Below are 19,329 nucleotides of genomic sequence, written 5' to 3'. Positions count from 1 at the left end.
GTGTCCTAATTCTCCTGGAGTCTCGTGGTTTTGTAAAGATACACATTGTTCAATGAATAAAATAAGTGTTATTTAATTCTGGCAGTTACTCATATTCAATAAACAAAGCTCCTTGGTTATCTTATGTGAACTTAAGCATGTATGTGATATACAAGTGGATCATGCCTTAAGTGATAACCTAAATAGGTCTGTATTATAAGGATTAAGGTGGGATATCTGATCCTGGTGACACTACGGATACGGCCCGCTTTGTAAAGGTTTGCAAGTGTTGTAAACTACTACAGATGGTAAATTCTGACCATTCATGTGGAGACGTGCGAGCGAGGATGTCCTATACAAAGAGTTTGTATAATACCTGGACTAAGAGATGACTAGACTTTGTATATAACGCTGTTGATACTAGAGACTTGCATCTCACCTAAACGACCATAGGTGACAGACTTCAATCCTAAGTGTTTTAGGAACTCCTGCCTTTGAGGGTGGTCCTTTGATTAGTATGGGTGAGAGTGGCCAGATTGCCAACTCAACATGCTTACCTTTTTGGGGACTTGTCTAATCTGGAAGTTGGGAACTCAATCCACAAGATGGAATTCACTTCTTTCCCGAAGCAGGGATAAGTAGAGAGATTGCTCCCTTTAGAGCTGATTTCAGGACTTGAACATAGTGGCCACAGCTTCTCTTTGGAAGAGAAGACTCAGTCATAGTAGGACTATGACTTATGTTCATTAGAGGGATTAGTGGTACTTAAGAAGACAGATGTAACTACAGGGGCATAACGGTTATTGGCCCAGCTGTACTTACGAGCGATCTGTGAAGGGTTATCGCACTGCTGATTGGTTAAGATGGACACATAATATATCTGTGGTAAGGAGAGTTTAGCTGTCGGTCTTTAGTGGAGTGCTTGGTAGTTAACGGATGGTGGATCACGTGACTAAAGAGTTTAGTCAGTTATTCACGTACCGTTGGAGCTTCGAGCTACAGGTCCATAAGATCCTTTAGTAGCTCAATGGATTCAGTTGAGGATCAGTTCTTGGTGTTGATTTGAAATGTTCAAATTGACAAAAGGTATTTTGATTATATATGATATAATCGGTATGATGTATGAGATACATCTAATGGAGGATTGAGTAAATGAGATTTACATTAAGAACCATAGAATAGAAAAAGAACTATGGTTTATATATTTCATGAGATGAAATATTAAAACTATAGGTTATAAATATAGTATGATAAGTTGGTTATCATATATTTATAATAATATTAATTATTGGATAATTTATTATTTTTATTTAATAATCAAAGTAGTGGATGGTTATTGGATTCATGGTAACTGTGAGTTTAAAAGGAAAGTGGTTTTTCTATTTTGAAAAGAAGTTTTACAAAAGGTTGATAAGAGTTTTTGAGATTTCTCTTGGCAAAAAAAGGGATCTCACGGTAGTCGTTAAGTAAATATGGATTTACTAAATGATGGCTGGGCAAGCTAAACGATCGTGCAATGGCGAACTAAACAATCCTGCAGTATTTACTAAACGATTGTGCAGTATTTACTAAATGATCGTGCAGTATTTACTAAACGATCGCATAGTTTTTCTAGACGATCGCTTGTCCTAAGTAAACGATCGTGTAGTGTCTGTAAGCGACAGACCGAGCTAAATGATCGCATAGCTTTTGCTAGACGATCACCTAGCTTTATGTAAACGATTGAGCATCAACCTATGCGATAGGTCTCTGCCATCTCCCACTTGCCTAGCCGAGTACGCGATCGGTGTTTCCTCCTTCGTCTACCTCATACCAAGTCCGAACAGAGCCCACCCTCTACATTCTCACACCGAGAATACCAAGGTCTCCTTGTTAGTGGTGCCATACTCAACTCGATACCGTCGATGTTTTCTAGAGGTTGTTCGTGTTGTTGCTGAGGAATTTATGACCGAGGTGATAGTTGAGGACGAGTGCGAAGTGTTTGTGCTGTGTTCGCTGTGGTGTTGCGGTCGTGTGGATCAAATGTTCAAGGTTGTTGTTGTTCGAGCTATCGTGTGCAACGAAGCGTGGAGACGATTCTTTAAATGTTCATAGAGTTTCTCTCTTTGTTCATTTGAGTTTTTCATGCTATAATTTCTGTATGAATTGTATAACCGCTTGTTTGAAGTCGACTATAAATGTATTGTTCATTTATGATTGTGATTTGGAATAATCTTGTTCCACTAGTCATGGAAATCACGAATCTGATTTCCTACAGGTTCATCTAGTAGGTCAAATCCACCTCAAGTGCTGAGGGGACCTCGACGTAATGGGAGGGTTGTGAACCCACCTATTCGTTATATGGGTTTAACTGAAATCCTAGCTATGGTAGCTGATGGCGAGGTTGAAGATCCATTTTCTTAAAAAAAGACAATGGGGGATGTTGACAGAGATGAATGGATCAAATTCATGGATCCCGAAATTGATTCTATGTACTTCAATTCAGTTTGGGATCTTGTAGATCAACCTGATGGGGTTAAACCTATAGGTTGCAAATGGATCTACAAGAGAAAACGAGGTGCTGATGGGAAGGTGCAAACCTTCAAGGCTAGACTGGTGGCAAAGGGTTATACCCAGGTAGAGGGAGTCGACTATGAGGAGACTTTCTCGCCTGTTGCCATGCTAAAGTCTATCTAAATCCTCCTATCCATTCCTTCATATTATGACTATGAGATATGGCAAATGGCAAGACTTCTTTTCTGAATGGCAATCTCGAGGAGACCATTTATATGGTGCAGCCCGAGGGATTCATAGTCCAAGGTCAAGAGTAAAAGGTTTGCAAGCTTAATCGGTCTATTTATGAACTGAAGCAGGCATCTCAATCTTGGAATATAAGGTTTTATACTACAATCAAATCTTATGGCTTTGATCAGAATGTTGATGAGCCTTGTGTCTACAAGAAGATCATCAACAGTTCAGTGGTTTTCCTAGTGTTGTATGTAGATGATATCCTACTCATTGGGAATGATGTAGTGTTACTGACTGCAGTTAAGAATTGGCTAGCGACCCAATTCCAAGTGAAAGAATTGGGAGAGGCTCAGTTTGTTCTTGATATTCAGATCTTTCGAGATCGAAAGAACAAAATGCTAGACTGTCTCAAGCATCGTATATCGACAAGATGTTGATCAAATATTTGATGGAAAACTCCAAGAGGGACCTATTTCCTTTCAGGCACAGAGTTACTTTGTCTAAGGAACAGTGTCCTAAGACACCTCAAGAGGTTGAGGATATGAGACAGGTTCCCTATGCATCTACTGTGGGCAGTTTGATGTATGCAATGTTATGTACTAGACCTGACATCTACTATGCAGTGGGGATAGTCATTAGATATCAATCTAATCCAGGATGTGATCACTGGACAACCGTTAAGAACATCCTTAAGAATCTACAGAGAACGAAGGACTACATGTTTGTGTATGGTTATAAGCATTTGATCCTTACATGATACACAGACTCTGATTTTTCAGACTGATAAGGATTCTCAGAAATCCACTTCAGGATCAGTGTTCACTCTTAACAGAGAGGTTGTAGTATGGCAAAGCACCAAGCAGGGGTGCATCGCAGACTCCACCATGGAGGCTGAGTATGTAACTACTTATGAAGCTGCTAAGGAGGCCATTTGGCTCAGGAAATTCCTGATTGATCTGGAAGTTGTTCTAGACATGTCAAAGCCCATCACACTTTATTGTGATAATAGTGGTGTTGTGGCTAATTCCCGTGAGCCTAGGAGTCATAAGCGTGGTAAGCACATAAAGCGGAAGTATCATCTCATCCGAGAGATTGTGCATCGAGGGGACGTGATTGTCACGAAGATAGCTTTGGAGCACAACGTTGCTGATCTATTTACGAAGGCCCTTATAGCTACAGTGTTTGAGGGTCACCTGCAGAGTATGGGTTTATGGGACAGACCACAGCTAGACTAGGGCAAGTGGGAGATCTTGTACTGGGCGTATTATGCTCTAGTTTATTATTTTGTGTACTTGTATTTTCTTATCTTGTACACCCCACTAACTTTAAGACAAGCGGGAGATTGTTAGGGTTGATGCCCTAAATCTCGTAGGGTTCTATAGTTTGTAAACCTTGTGTGAACAAACTTGTATGTGATTAATAATATTTGATATTATATTCACTTTGTCTATGAAATATGTGATATTTTAGTTGCATTAACCATAAACCAATAAACTAACATCCAAGGTTATCGTTGTAACTTAAACATGTATGTGGAGATATATAGGTGGATCATGTTTAAGTGATAACCTAAATGGTCTATAATATATGGATAAGGTTGGATACCTTATTCTGGTAACACTACGAGTATGGCCCGTTTTGTAGGTATTACAAATGTTGTAAAGTGCTACAAATGATCTGATTCTGATCATTCATGTACTAGATATGCAAGTAGGGAGATATTCTATACAAAGAAGTTTGTATAAGACCGGATCACGAAATGTTTAGTCTCATTATATAACGCCGTTCATAATCGAGACTTTCATTTCACTAGGATGACCATAGGTAACATGACTTAGTTCTGAGTGAGTTGTGAACTCCTGCCTATGAGGACAATCCTTTGATTTGTATGGATGAGAATGGCCAGATCACCGACTCAACAAGCCTACCATTTTGAGGATTCGTCTGATTGGGGAGTTGGGAACTGAACTACACAAGATGGAATTCACTCCTTCCTCGATGCAGGGATAAGTAGATAAATTTCTCCCTTAAGGGATGATTCCGAGTCTTGAACAATGTGGCACCACACCCTCTTTTGGCCCTAGAGGGGTTTAATCATAGTGGGACTATGATCTATTGTTCATTAGAGAGATCAGTGGTACTTAAGGAGTTAGAAGTAACTATAGGGGCAAAACGGTAATTTGGCCCAACTATACGTACGAGTAATTTGTGAAGGGTCATTGTACTATTGATTGGTTATATCCAATGGACACAGAAATATATCTGTAGTGCGAAGAGTGTAGTTGTTGGTCTTTAGTGGAGTGCCCAACAGTTAACGGATGGTGAATAATGTAATTAAAGAGTTTAATTAATTATTCACGTACCGTTGGAGCTTCAAGCTACAGGTCCATAAGGTCCTCTTGGTAGCTTAAAAGGATTTAGTTGAGAATCAGTTTTTGGGTTAATTTGAATTGTTCAAATTAATAAGAGGGAATTTAGTTAGATAATTAACATAATGTATTTGATACATTATAGTTTAATTGGAGGAAATAAATCTATGAATGAGATTCATAGTTGTTAAATATAATATAAATATAATTTATATTAAATGCCATAAAATAGAGAAAAAGAACTATATTTTATATTGTATATGATACAATATTAAAACTATAGGTTATAAATATAATATGATAAGTTAGTTATCATATTTATTTATTATTTTGAATAATAAACCCTTTTTCTCTCCAACCACTTTAGGGGTGGTTATACAGTTTTTTATGGCAATTGGAATAAAATGAAAAAGTATTTTTTTTCTTTTAATCTAGTGAATACGATACAAACAAGAAGACTACACGAAAATTTGAGAGGCTATACGATAGGCTCATTGCCTAAACGATTGAAGCAGTTTGCTATACGATAGTGTGCTCTTCTTCAATCGTCTTCCTCCTCCAAACTCTCAAACTCCCTCCTAACCAAAATAGTCAGAGCCCACCTTTCTTGGGTTCTCACCCTGAGAATATCGAGGATACCAAGTGGTAGTATCTTCACCTTTTGGTTCGAGTTTTATTGTTGTTCGAGGAGTTCGTAACTGTTCAAAGAGTTCATGATAGTTCAAGGGATTTATGCGAATAAGTGTTCTTCAAAGGTATAATCTCTAAACTCTTTTTCTAGTTTAAAAGCATGCTTTAATTTTTGTTAAAATGCATAATATGTTGGTGCTTACTGTAAATTTATGTTTTCAATCAAAATGGAATTTGGATGATCCACTTCCTCTCATGGATCTCCTTGTAAACAAGTTCCTTCAATATGTAGATGATATCCTACTCATTGGGAATGATGTAGGTCTACTGGCTGATTTAGAGATCGAAAGAATAAAACGTTGACTCTGTCTCAAGCATCATACATTGACAAGATGCTTATCAAGTATTTGATGCTGAACTTCAGGAGAGATTTATTATCTTTTAGGCATGAAGTTATATTGGCTAAGGAACAGTGTCCTAAGACGCCTCAAGAGGCTGAGAAAATGAGACGAATTCGCTATGCATTTGCTGTTGGTAGCCTAATGTATGCGATGTTATGTACTCGACCTGACATCTACTATGCGGTGAGGATAGTCAGTAGATATAAGTCTAATCAAGGATATGATCACTGGACCGTCGTTAAAAATATTCTCAAGTATCTTGAAGTTTGTGGTGTTCTTCAGTTTGAGAGAATCCATTGAAGTTTATTCTTCAAAGGTAAGGGTTTTGAACCCTTTTATTTTCTTCTCTTTTATCAAGTTTATGCATGTTGTAAATTTTAGATGCATAATGTATGTTTATTGTAAAAATTCTGCTTTCTGTAAAATTTGGGAAAATTGGGAAGATCGGCTTCCGCTTAATGGTCGCTTTACAGGGTTCCTTCAGATAGTAATATTGATGTCAGAGGGTTAGTTATGTGTTGATGCAAGTGCCCTTTTTTAATGAATTCTTTTGTTTTGAGAGAGTTATTGTAAAATTCACAAGTCTTTTTTGTGAATTGCTTCATGGATTCTATCAATTCTTCAATGAATTCTTTTAAGACTTCTCCAATTTATGGCTAGGTAAGTCATTTTCTTGGAAAATCTTTAGTCTAGATTTAAATTGTTGAGCTTTTGTGTAATTTTCTTGAATTTTCTACATTCTTGAATGTTCTTGTGTTGAATTTGAATAGAAATCAATAGAAAATAGTTGACACCTTGATTATATTAATTTCTTGTATGCAAATCTTGCATGACACTATTACATAATAGTAAGATATGTTGCAAAAATTAAGATTTATTGTTTTAATTAGGACTTTCTTTCCAAAATTAATTCTTGAACTTTTTAATTTGGAGCATTCAAACAATCATTCTTGAAATTTACTCTAATATGTTTCTTGAATGTCATAATCATGAGAACCCTAGTTTCTAAAGCAATCTAAGAAAAGAACATGAATTTGTTGAATTGAAGTATTTTTTTACTTAGATTAGGGCTAATTGGTATAGTACATGTTAATTAGATAATTGGGTCTTTAGGTTTTTACCCTATTGGATTATGGGATGTTGAATTTTCATATATTTGTTCAAGATCAATGATAGAATTAACCTAGCTAATAAAGATTTACCAGGAACTTCTCTCTATCAATTCTTTACTTACAAAAAAAGAGGAAGTTTTTGTTACGATTGTTATTACCCCCCCAATTACATTTTGGAATTCAATAATCCAAACCTTGCCAATTAAAAAAGGTTCCTTGTGAATCGATCTCTTATTTTCGCTATAACTACGTGTTAGTTTTAATTGTTGTTTGAACATTATAAATTTCATTTGTCTTGGGTTAAATTGAATTAACGACACTGATTTTATCCTGAATAGACAAATCTCAAGTCATCGATGATTAAATTGTGTCGATTGTGTTTTTCAATGTTGCGTAATTTCCGTCAGTAAGTTTGTTGGCAACAAGTAAGTTTAGTGTTGTGGAAATCATCATGAATTTGTTGAGACATACAATTTATTTAAATTAGTTTTCAAGCATTACCCATTTGGAAAACCAATCAAATTTAGCAAAATATATTTAATGCACTCTATGTGACATCTATTTTGCAATGATGTTTTAGTGAGGTAGGGCAAAAGTCACCATGGGGTGATCAGGTACCCCTTCACTGAGATGAGACCATCTCAACCAATATACAGAACAACTCCTTGTTATTGTAAATATCATTCACCATTGTTTGGTCCAAAAATTGTTGATTGGCTTAACATTTTCTTGTAAGTATAACCTCTCATTTTAGATTCTAGAGTTCCGCCCCAATGAGCCAACCGTAGGGAAAAATCGATTAAGGTAAGAACTAAAGGAATTCTATCCATTTCTAGAGTTTGAGTAAAAAGTCATGTAAATGTCATCCATAGGGGGACACAAGCAAAGGTACCTTGAGGTCGAGCATAAAAAATTACTACAAACTAATGAGAAAGACCGAGGGATGTGTTGGCACACGTCCCACTCCCATTTATTATAAACACTCTCTCTATTTATCTTGGTATTAACCTATACAAACACCACTCGTAAGGGGACACGAGGAAAGGTGCCTCGAGGCTAAGTATAGATTTCACGGTGTGAACTTATCGAGAGAAACGTGAAAAGAAAAAATGAAGTATCATATACCCCATTTTTTTCCCACTAAGTGTTTTACCTAGGGTTGTTTAACTTAGAAAAATACGACTAATTATTTTACTAAGTGATTGTTTAAATTTGCCCGAAAGAAACACTTACTTCGAATAGTCAAACATATTTGATTAATGTCTATTAAACGCTTTAATAAACCTTAATCAATAATTGCATGTTTGTAGCAAATCTATCTAATTCACCTTTCCAGGTCAGTTCCTAGGTAGGGGTGTTCCGTTTTCGTCAACTTAAATACCCTACAGAACTAGCCTTAAACAGAAGGTCCTTTATAGATACATTTACTACAAATTTAATTTTTTTAATTAAAACTATCCTTTTAAACTGATTAAAATATTGAATTTATTTCTAATCTCATTAGAAATGTGATCTTAAGTCTATGAGAATCATATTTTAAAGCTATTTTAAAAAATGATTTTAACCTAAGGATTGCATGCAATTTTGAATTATTATTTTAATTTCTAATTTCATTTAATTATAACCTTTTATAAAAGAATTGAAATAAATTAAAACCAATCATTGCATATGAAAGCATATTTAGGTAAATTATAACAATTATAAAATAACCTAAAGTAGTGGCATGCTTCATGCAATTCCATTTCATTACTTAACATACATAACACTTATATATAAAGTAATAAAATACATTCATTCATACATTTAAACTATATATTATAACTTTTATAATATAAATTATGCATGACTATATTATTAATGCATGTAAACATAACACTTATATTATATAATGCATGAGCATGCTATAAAATTAAATCATGCAACTTTATATTATAACATTTATAATATAAATGATGCATGAATAATGCATAATCTATGGTGGGATTTTACTATATGGCATACATTATGACGTATATAAATAAAATTAAATCATACATCAAATGCATAATTTAAACAACAATTATTGGACCGAGATTGGACTACTAAACAATTAATTAAATTAATATAACACTTATATTAATCTAATTAATTAAAAACAACTAACTATTACAAAATTAATAGCCAACCGGTTTAAAATAGGTGAACCAGGTCTTGAACTGTACGAACTGGACCACCCAGCACCCGAACCGGCCACGAGTTGCTTGAACTAAGTGAACTGGACGCGAACCAACTGCAACTCAAATCAAACTGTGCGCGAACTGTAAAAAAAATTTCCATCTCGGAGCGTCGCAACGCTATGAAAAATTCTTCCATTCATCGTTCACAACGTTACAACGCTAGGGCACAGGGTTGCAATGCTACTGTACAGTTGCAAATTTCGTCGAATCTTCTCCGATTTTGGCTCGTTCTCAAGAAAATCATTCAAACGATCATGAACGACTCAAAAATTTCGAATTACAGACTCCATTGCAATATATGCCCAAACAAAGGGCCCTTACAAACCAATTTGTAGAATTAAAGCGATAAATCTAAAATCCAATCCCACAAACATCCAAAAATTGCAAACCAAAGTACATTCCATATATTCATCACATAAACAAAAACTACAAAATACAAACCTACTATAAATCTATAAAAACGTTATGGAAAAAATTAAAAAAATTGGGACCAAAACCATGCTCTGATACCAATTGAAGGAACGGTGAAGTTCTGCCATGGAAGCAGGGATTGGCCCAATTTTTAATTTTCACATAATGAAAAAATTTACATAACAAAATATGCATAATCCAAGAAAAATTAGAGCATGCAATTGAAGGGGAAATTAGGGTTAGAGTTTACTTACCCTTGAAGAACTCACAGTCTTCATGAATTTTCTCTTCTCCGGTCACGAACAAGCAAACTTCCAAAACTTACAGTAATCCAAGAAGGGCACCACCAAAAGAAATTCTTTTTGTATTCTCTTTCGGGTAGAGAATTCTCAGGAGGTGTGGGCTTTGAGTTTTGGGAGAGGGAGTAGATTTTGAGGGGAGGAAAGATTTTTGGGGAATTTTTTTACAGAGAGATCTACACATCCAAAGAGTTTGTCAAAAAAACAAGCTGTGAAAAGGAAGAAGAAGATTTCGTAAAACTACCCATCGCACACGTTAGGTTAAGAGAGAATTAAAAGGAGGGAAGTTATTTCCCTCCCTTTAATTTTAAAATTAAAATTAAAATTAATTATTTAAATTAATATATATATATATATATATATACACACACATAACCTATAGTTTAATATTGTATCAAATACAATATACCCTATAGTTTTATTTTTCCCATTAATGAATGGTATTTAATATAAACCTCATTTATACTAAATTTAATTATATGAATCCAATTCACGTAATTAATATTTGAATCATATTCAAATATTTATTTCCTCTCAAATAAACTTTATATAGTGTATCAAGTGCATTATATTAATTTTATCAATATAATTAAATTAAATTAATCATATCACATATAGTTAATTCCCTCAAATAATTTGAACAATTCAAATTAATTCAAAATTGATTCTTATAAATTCCTGTTGAACTACATAGAGGACCTTATGGACCTATAGATTGAAGCTTCAATGATACTTGAATAATTAATTAATTAAACTCCTTATAAAATTATTTAACATCCATTAACTGGCGGTCACTCCACTAAAGACCGATAATTGCACTTTTCGCACTACAGATATATTTCTATGTCCATTGGACTTAATCAGTCAACAGTACGATGACCCTTCACAAATTGCTCATAAGTACAGTTAGAGAAAAATTACCGTTTTGTCCCTATAGTTACATCTAACTCTTTAAATACCATTTATCATTCTAATGAACAATAAGTCATAGTCCAACTATAACCAAACCCATCTCGGGCCAAGAAAGGATGTGGCGCCACATTGTTCAAGCTCCGGAATCAACCCTTTAAGGGAGCAATTTATCTACTTACCCAGATGTTAGGGAAGGAGTGAATTCCGTCTTGTGTAGTTGTGTTCCCAGCTTCCCAATCAGACAAATCCCCAAAATGGTAGGCTTATTGAGTCTACAAACTAGCCACCCTCACTCATACAAATCAAATAATCGCTTTTATAGGCAGGAGTTCACAACTCACTGAGGATTCAAATAATGTCACCTATGGTTATCCTAGTGAAATGTAAGTCTCTATTATTAACAATATTATATAACAAGACTAGTTATTTCGTGGTCCGGTCTTTTATACAAACTTTTTTGTATAGAATACCCCCGCTTACATGTATCCACATGAACGATCAGCATCAAATCACTTGTAGTTCTTTACAACAATTGTAACATTCACAAAGCGAGTCATATTCGTAGTGTCACCAGGATAAGGAATCCAGCCTTATCCATCTACTATAGACCATTCAGGTTATCACTTAAATATGATCCATCTGTATGTCTCTGTTTAAGCTATAGAAGACAACCTTGGATGTTAGTTTATTGATTTGTGGGTTATGCTACTAAATGTCAAATAAAACATCTTGTATTTTGTTAAATAAATAAATTGTTTGTACATTACAATTACAAACTACAGGACCCATGAGATTTAGAGCATCAACACCAAGAATGACGTTGAGGTTAAATATGCATGCCAATACCAACTCACCCACTGATGCATTATTATATTTGTGGATACATTATTATACATTGGAGATTAGTAGTAAAAGTATTCTAGTAATTAGTATGGAATATTAGTATGATTAGTAGTAAGAGTATTCTAGTAATTAGGCACTCATAAATAGTAGGTGAATGTGAGGTTAGAGGATGTGAAGTATTTGTAAGAGATTTCCTTTGGGGAATTAAGGGAAAGACTAGTCCTCTTGAAAGGCTAGATTATCTTGGTATGTTTCTATGGTATTATAGCATATTTCAACATATTTTTATATATTTCCATATATTTGTGATCTTGTGTTCTTGAATATTTCTTTATTAGGTGGTAACCTAACAGATTCTCACTAGTTGGTTCCTTACCAAGAGTCATGGCAAAGAAGGCCTATTGGAAGTACATTCACAGAGAAGATCAATAAAAAGAGGGACACACGGTGAAGAAAATATGTTCTACAAAGGTACTTTTCCTTTCCTTTTTTCATGTTTACCTTTATAAATTACAACACGTTCTGTAATTTGGGTATAATTTTATTTTCTGAATAATATCTAAAGAAAATCAAAGCGAAAAATGATCAAACGTTTCTACTTGGAATTTGATCCCTTCAATAGTAACTCTGCCTCACTCATTAACATATACTTGCACACTCACCGTGGCCCTTTCTCACTCATGCACTTTTGTACGATCACTACTCACTCATGGTCACGCTTGTAGCTCTCATGCTCTCAGTTACTCCTCATCATCAACACACACTCATTTCCCTTTTAACTCATACTCACTCTAGCTCCACCCTACTCACTTAGGCGATGTGTTTCGATCCATAATGAAAATTGATGTGATAATTACATTGATAGATCAATCATAATGGACCAGAATCGCAAACAAAATTGGATTATTTTTGTCACATTTATTATTACGATTACGATTTAAGTTCAAACAGTAACAGTAATAATAAATGTAATAATACACTAATGAAATGAATTGATCACCCTCCACTAGTCAATCAATAAAAAAACCGTAATTCATTGGATTCATCGGACTCACTTTTCACGTTACCATAACTTATGACCGACCTCACTCACAACTGTCAACACACCCCCATAACTTTCATGCTCTACAGGCTCGAGCAAATAAAAATTTACGATACAATACAAAAGATAGAATCCTTCAACTTCCAAATCAATTAGAGCTCTTAAAGTGTAAAGGTTTGATACTGAACGAGTGTGTGTGTGTTTGTGTGAGTAATATTTATATATATATATATATATATATTACACACCACTGTTGAGGGAAAAAAAGAAAGGAAAAAAATTATTGTTGAAGCAATAATAAAAATCTCAATCTTAGAATAGAAAATCTAGGCAAACAAGAGTAAATTCCAATGACCAAAAAGGGAAAAAAAAAATAGTGATTCCATGGAGAACAATTGAACCTATTCAAGATCTAACCACATAAGAACAACATTAGCAGAAAATGTTTATATTGGAAGCTTAACATTCAAAATTGAGAGATAAAGTAAGAAACATTAACAAAAACAAAAATGATCCGTTTAATACCTCAAATCTCTACAGCAGCAATTCAAGAAACTGTGGACAAAAGTGGCTTTGGCACAATTTTCAGAAATGAAAAGGGGGAGACGATGCATTTTCACCTTTTGGATATGAGAGATCAACAAAGTACTTGTTCTTTCGATTCCATTAAGCAAGCTCGAACTGGAAGCATCAGGCTATACAAGAACCCCACATCAAGATTGTTACAACTAAACATATGTAACATATTAACATTCAAGACTAAACCATTTGTGTTTCTATAACCAAAAAGAAGAAAAAAAGCGTCACCAAAATGTAAGATAAGGGGAAGATGATGTTTATGTTCATCAAATAAAGTGTAGATTCATGTTCAAAGGTGCAATAATCTTGGAGGAATAGAAACCAAAGGTGGATCTCGAATAACATCATCAGGCCCCAAGTCATCTATTGGTGGCCTTGCTTTGTGGTGATCAGTTGCAGATTGGTAAGCCATAGCCAAAGCTAGAGCCTACAACACAAACAATCAATCATCAATTCAATCAATAGTTTCCCACAAACACAAAATAAATCTTTCTTTTTTTTTTTTAGTTCCAAGACTTGAAATAGTAGAGCATACAATGTGATCCTTGTGAGGAGGAGCATAAATGCCAGTGGTAATGGTGGTTCTTCTTCTTGTGGGGCCAGTTGAAGGTGGATTTGAGATGTTTTTGAAACCTGTTGGAACAACAATAACAGGCAGACCAACAAGATTTCCCATACAAACTCTCTCCCAGTCAGTGGCATTGCCAATCAAAGCATCAACATTGAATCTTTCTCTAACTTCCTTAATTAGCTTTCCCCTTGCTCTCTGTGCCTGTGAATGGGGTTGCATAATCATATCTCGATTTTGGTTCAAGGAGGAATATGCATCCTCTAATATGCATTAATATGTTAATGCTTCAAATCAGTGGAACTATAACTAAACAGCAATCTACCTACTCAAGGCAAACCTTTTCTTTTTTTTTCAGAAAGGAGTTCAATCAAAGTAAGAATATCAGTAGATAAGTCGATATATCCATAAATCAAAGAGTTGACATCGATATTAAAAACACATAGATCCCAACATCTTTTATATATCCTCGTAAAATATAAAAGAAAAATATCTCCTATTTAGTCAAATGTGAAAAGGAATACTAATAACAATATCAATAACTTAACTTGGAGTAACTCCCAAACAACTTGATTATTAATCTAAATGAACTTTATAAATTTTGTAACTAACTTAGAGACAGATATCGACATTTTATCAATATAGCTGTCAATATACCCATAAAATCGAAATCTGAATATTGTCATCAATATTTTAATCCTTATTTTTTTTTTTGTGCCCTTTTTTTATATCTAATCATCTGTTATCTAACTTTTTAAAATGGAAGGACTCAAAATGTGATGAAAACTCTCTCTAACATATCTGGTTATAACTAGTTTCAAACAACTTGAAATAACACATTCTATAATTTGTCAGCAAGGACAATAATACCTGCACATAATCTACTGCAGGGATTAAACGTGCACGTCGAAGTTCAGTCGGCCATTGGTCTTGAGCTTCATATTCATCATCAAGCCCTAAACGTTGCCATTCGTCAAAATGAGCCAACATATCAACATCCATAGTGAAGTTAAGGATGCCTTGAACAGAGTCAACAGAATAAGACAAGTTGAATGGAATCATATTAACGCCCTTTGATGAAAGAACCCGAACAACCTATAATAATCATTTTAAAAATTGGGTTAACTTTAAAGATGTCCAAGGAGGCTTTTCTCTGATTGAGTTACTTACTTACCTCCATTTCAGCATCATCAAGATATCCAACAGTAAGTTTGGAAATGTCAACGGAGAATGGATCTTCAAGCGAACTCTCAACCGAAGAGAGGTCGTGTGGATCCTTTCCTCTAATGACATCCAAAATGACTGTGCAATCAACAGCACTTCTACAAAATGGACCGAGCTTATCCTGTTAAACAAAGGCAGAATGAATACCAAAGGCAAGTTGAGAAACAAAGTAAAAGGGGTTGTGGCTACTACCAAACTTTCAGAAATACTCATCACTCCACTGCGACCGACTGTTCCAAATGTTGGCCGAATTGCAGTAACTCCACATCGAGCTGCAGGATAAGTCATTGAACCAGCTGTCTCTGATCCAATTGCAAATGGAACCATACCTAGTAAAAGAGGGGGCAACGCAGATACAAACCCACATCTCCTCTGGGTCATTATCCAATATTGTAAAGGAAATTTCTTATTGCAAGAAACTATGACAAACTTGCTAATCTCTTTTTTCTTAAGAAACAAAAGAACCTAACACCTGGAGCAAATCAATGGTTAAGACAATAAAGTCTCCATTTGAAATGAAAACTGCTGGAATTCAACCAAAAATGTTTTATACTAAAGAAGATGTGGTAATGGAGATGTTCCAAGACTTTCCCAGATCAAGTCTAAGAGGCACCTGCAGAAGTACATGCTGCAGGTCCAGCTGATGACCCTGTAGTGAACTCCTCAATGTTCCACGGGTTCCTCGTCCGACCACCAAACCAGATGTCATCATACGCAAGCGATCCCGTAACAAGTTTTGCAACAAGAACAGCACCCGCTGATTTCAGCCTACAAAACCAAAGAATTCGTGATTTGTTGGCAAAGATGTCAAAAATCAAATGGTTCATGATTTGTTGATGAAGATGTCAATTAATATACTTCTGAGATAAATTTATAGTCAAATTTTCCGTACTGCTTATAAACCCAAGCTTCAACATCAATTACTTGTTCTTTAAAACTTTTTGAACCCCAAGTTGTTTCGTATCCTGGAACAGATATTATATCCTTCAACCCATATGGAATTCCATGCAGTGGACCTGTAAAACAAGAACAATATTATATTTCGAAGTTATAAGTACAAATTTAACACCGCAAGAAAAATATTTTATTTCAAAGTTGAGTATATATCTAACACCACATTTGAAAAATAAAGAGGAAAGTTAAACAGTGAACTATAATTTATAAATGCATCATCCAAATCAACTACTTTCAGTGACGTAGCACAAAAAACTTTAATCATAAAAAAAAAAATAAGAAAAAAATAATAATAATAATAACACAAACCTAAATATGTTCCTCGAGCAAACAATTCATCAGCCTCTTTTGCTTGTTTGTAAGCCAATTCTTCAGTAAAAGAAACTACTGCTTTAAGAACATGGTTGTACCTGATATTGTTTAAAGAAATTTGTTAAATAAGAACTTCAACATTATTAACAAAGACTACAAGTTGATTTTTTAAATACCTTTTCAATCTCTGCAGAAAAATTCGAACGAGCTCCTGAGATGAAATCTGCTTTGTTTTAATTAGTTCTCCGAGTTCAAGAACCTAATAGAATTAGTCCCCAAGGTTAAAAGAAGGATCATATGAATCCAAAAACAGTAATTTTTATGAAGTTGACAGTATACCAATATTTTGATGGCTTGATTTTAGAGAACAATAAGCAAATTTAGGCTAAACAAGTTACTACGTGCTAAGTGATATACAATGAAAACTATTCTATTTGATGGCTGATCAGTACATACATTAATCAATCTAAACAAAACGTATTAAACATATTTTCCACTCGGTTAATGAAATTCCAATGACATTTGTTAGTTTAATCTGGACTTTTTTCCCAAATCGAAAAAAGAGTCGAGCATTATGCAATAAAGTACATATTTAGCTTTAAGTTAAACTAAGACATACACTCATGAAGGCAATATCTTCTTCGTTTTTTGGTCTCTTTACTCCAGAAACAGAAGGATGGCAGAATCTTTTGCTCTTATGTCGAATGTTTTCATTTGCCCACTCGGGATTGAACACCAAAGGAGAAGGATTATGCAGACCTCCATTTCTAGAAGCAACTAGCTTCCGATTGGCTCGAATTGTAGGCAAATTAAATTCTTCAGCTCCCTTAAGAACCTCATCCATCTACTCAAAAACAATGGCTTTTCAACATTACATGAATGAAAAAGACAACACAATATATAAATACATGAACATAATTGGTGCTTTATTGTACCTTAGTGTTATTGAAGAAATCTGCATCAAATGCTCTAAATACACATTTAAGAAGAGATGTTTTCCCCACACATTCAGTGTCTTTCTTGCTGTCCTGATGAAAAGAACATGAAAAGAAACAAGACGAAAATGGAGTAGAACAATTGATTAGCAGAGTAATTAACAAATGTTACCTGCAGAAAGGAGGAGTATGGCTATGAACCCCAACTTTTTCACACATAAGTTTCCAGAATTTTTTATAAGTTCCCATCTGTTTAAATTTATCAAGAAAAGAATAATTTTCAAAAAGAAAAAAGAAAAAAAAAAACTTCAAAATAGCAAGTTTGATTTTAAAAGGGGTCATGGTTAGGGTATTAAATTTCTATCGACATGTGTACATTTCTATCGATTAATTCTACACGCCTAAGGGTTCGACATCGATATCGACATAAATAGTGAATCAACATTTCAATTACATCATCAAAAAGTCAATGACACATAAGAAAAAAGCAACAAACTATCACCAATGTAAATATAATTTATTAATGAAGTGCAAAAGTTACTTTATAAATTCAAATAATTTATTTTGACGTTTTTGTTCTTATGATTTTTCCAAAAATATTGACGTCTAACATTTTATTGATATTTCTACCGATATTTTCATAAATTTGAGATTTTGATATATTTTCAATATCAAAATGTTAAACATGATTATAATAGTGTTTGTGTTAGTTGCACTTCTTAGCCCAGTCCTTCATTTCTTTTCTTTCTCCAACCTCTTTCCCTTCATCTTTTTTAATGGTAGGTATTATCGCCCTCAACCCAACAAAATATATCAAAAGTGAGAATGTAGTCCTTGTGTTTAATTTTTAGGTTTTATCAAACTACAAGGAGAATTTAATTTAATTTTCTCCCAACCACATTAACCTGAAGATTTATTAAGCAGGCAGCGATTTGGTATCTGGTTAGGGCTTTTCCACAACAAATCAGAGAAAGATTCTTTTCTATAACCCTAAAAGAAAAATGAAAAACGATAGGTACAAAATTGCGATGAAAAAGAATAAGAGAAAAGAAGTTACCATTGGTGTGAAGCGAGGGCGTGAATTTGATGGAAGGACATGGAAGATCGGACTGGATGGAACTGCGAAGAAGAAGAAGAAGAAGAAGAAGAAGTTGACTGCAATAACAGAACGAATCGACGCCATTGGCGGACACTTGTCGATCGCTAGGCCGAGTAGTCACTAAGTCACTGCCTGCAGATTTCTCTCTCTCTTTGGCGTGGTTTCTTTGAATTTCTCCATTTGTGCACTCAACATGTCGCACAACGCCGCTCACTTGAGATTCTCAATATTCATAAACAAACACATCCAATTCCACACCTACTATACAATAATTTGAATCGCCCACAACCATACTACTAAATTTCCTTCTGCACGGCGTCCATATATTTCTATCTATATTTTGACATTTATCTGGAATTTAATTTCGACAGATAAATTAATATTTTCATTATAATAAAAAACCATGAAACATGGTAATTAATCAATAAAATATCATTAATATAAATATTATAAATAATACACCTATTAACTTATTTAAAATATATTTATTTATTAGTGTATTTTTTTAATTCGTTAATTTTATAATCATAAAATTAAGACGACAATATTTCCATCAACATTTAAATATTGCTCACGACAAACTTTAGGGGTATATATTCCTTTTTCTGCACAAACAAACAAAAAAACATATGGACCGAGGGTACAGAATATTCCTTGATCAATTAATTTCATTAAAGAAAGTATAAGCTAAAAAGTGTCCTAACAAAAGTACGAGTT

At 34.3% G+C, this 19,329-nt stretch overlaps 1 protein-coding gene across 3 annotated transcripts; it reads right to left on the bottom strand.

Annotated features, from left to right (window-relative positions):
* Positions 1-13,571: 13,571 nt before the first annotated feature.
* On the bottom strand, positions 13,572-18,978 carry LOC120091293 (Amidase family protein). Of its 3 annotated transcripts, none has more exons than XM_039049266.2 (13): positions 18,571-18,978; positions 17,686-17,762; positions 17,514-17,601; positions 17,198-17,422; positions 16,755-16,837; positions 16,576-16,676; positions 16,205-16,328; positions 15,926-16,080; positions 15,505-15,641; positions 15,263-15,433; positions 14,959-15,183; positions 14,056-14,292; positions 13,572-13,947 (listed from the first exon to the last, which is right to left on the bottom strand). In XM_039049266.2, exons 1-13 carry the CDS (start codon positions 18,694-18,696, stop codon positions 13,810-13,812), a joined length of 1,887 nt encoding a protein of 628 aa, XP_038905194.2. In that variant the 5' UTR covers positions 18,697-18,978; the 3' UTR covers positions 13,572-13,809. The 3 variants fall into 3 exon arrangements, with proteins under 3 accessions (XP_038905194.2, XP_090162894.1, XP_090162893.1); XM_090306768.1 differs by having other exon boundaries at positions 17,514-17,606; positions 18,571-18,904; XM_090306767.1 differs by lacking the exon at positions 17,686-17,762 and having other exon boundaries at positions 17,514-17,606.
* Positions 18,979-19,329: the final 351 nt, after the last annotated feature.

Source organism: Benincasa hispida, chromosome 11 (assembly GCF_027475165.1).
Source record: "Benincasa hispida cultivar pf3 chromosome 11, pf3_genome.v1.1, whole genome shotgun sequence".
Classification (NCBI taxonomy): domain Eukaryota; kingdom Viridiplantae; phylum Streptophyta; class Magnoliopsida; order Cucurbitales; family Cucurbitaceae; genus Benincasa; species Benincasa hispida.
The sequence above is the reverse complement of the archived record's forward strand: the minus strand, read 5'-3'. Positions and strand labels throughout refer to the sequence as shown.

Bases quoted from the DNA above. Each gene is read 5' to 3' on its own strand.
- LOC120091293 (XM_039049266.2), bottom strand. From the start codon at position 18,696: ATGGCGTCGATTCGTTCTGTTATTGCAGTCAACTTCTTCTTCTTCTTC. The intron at 16,677-16,754 runs GTATTTAAAAAA...AAACAATATCAG, and splicing joins TTTCTGCAGAGATTGAAAAG to GTACAACCATGTTCTTAAAG. The intron at 14,293-14,958 runs GTATTATTGTCC...CCCCATTCACAG, and splicing joins CTGCAGTAGATTATGTGCAG to GCACAGAGAGCAAGGGGAAA.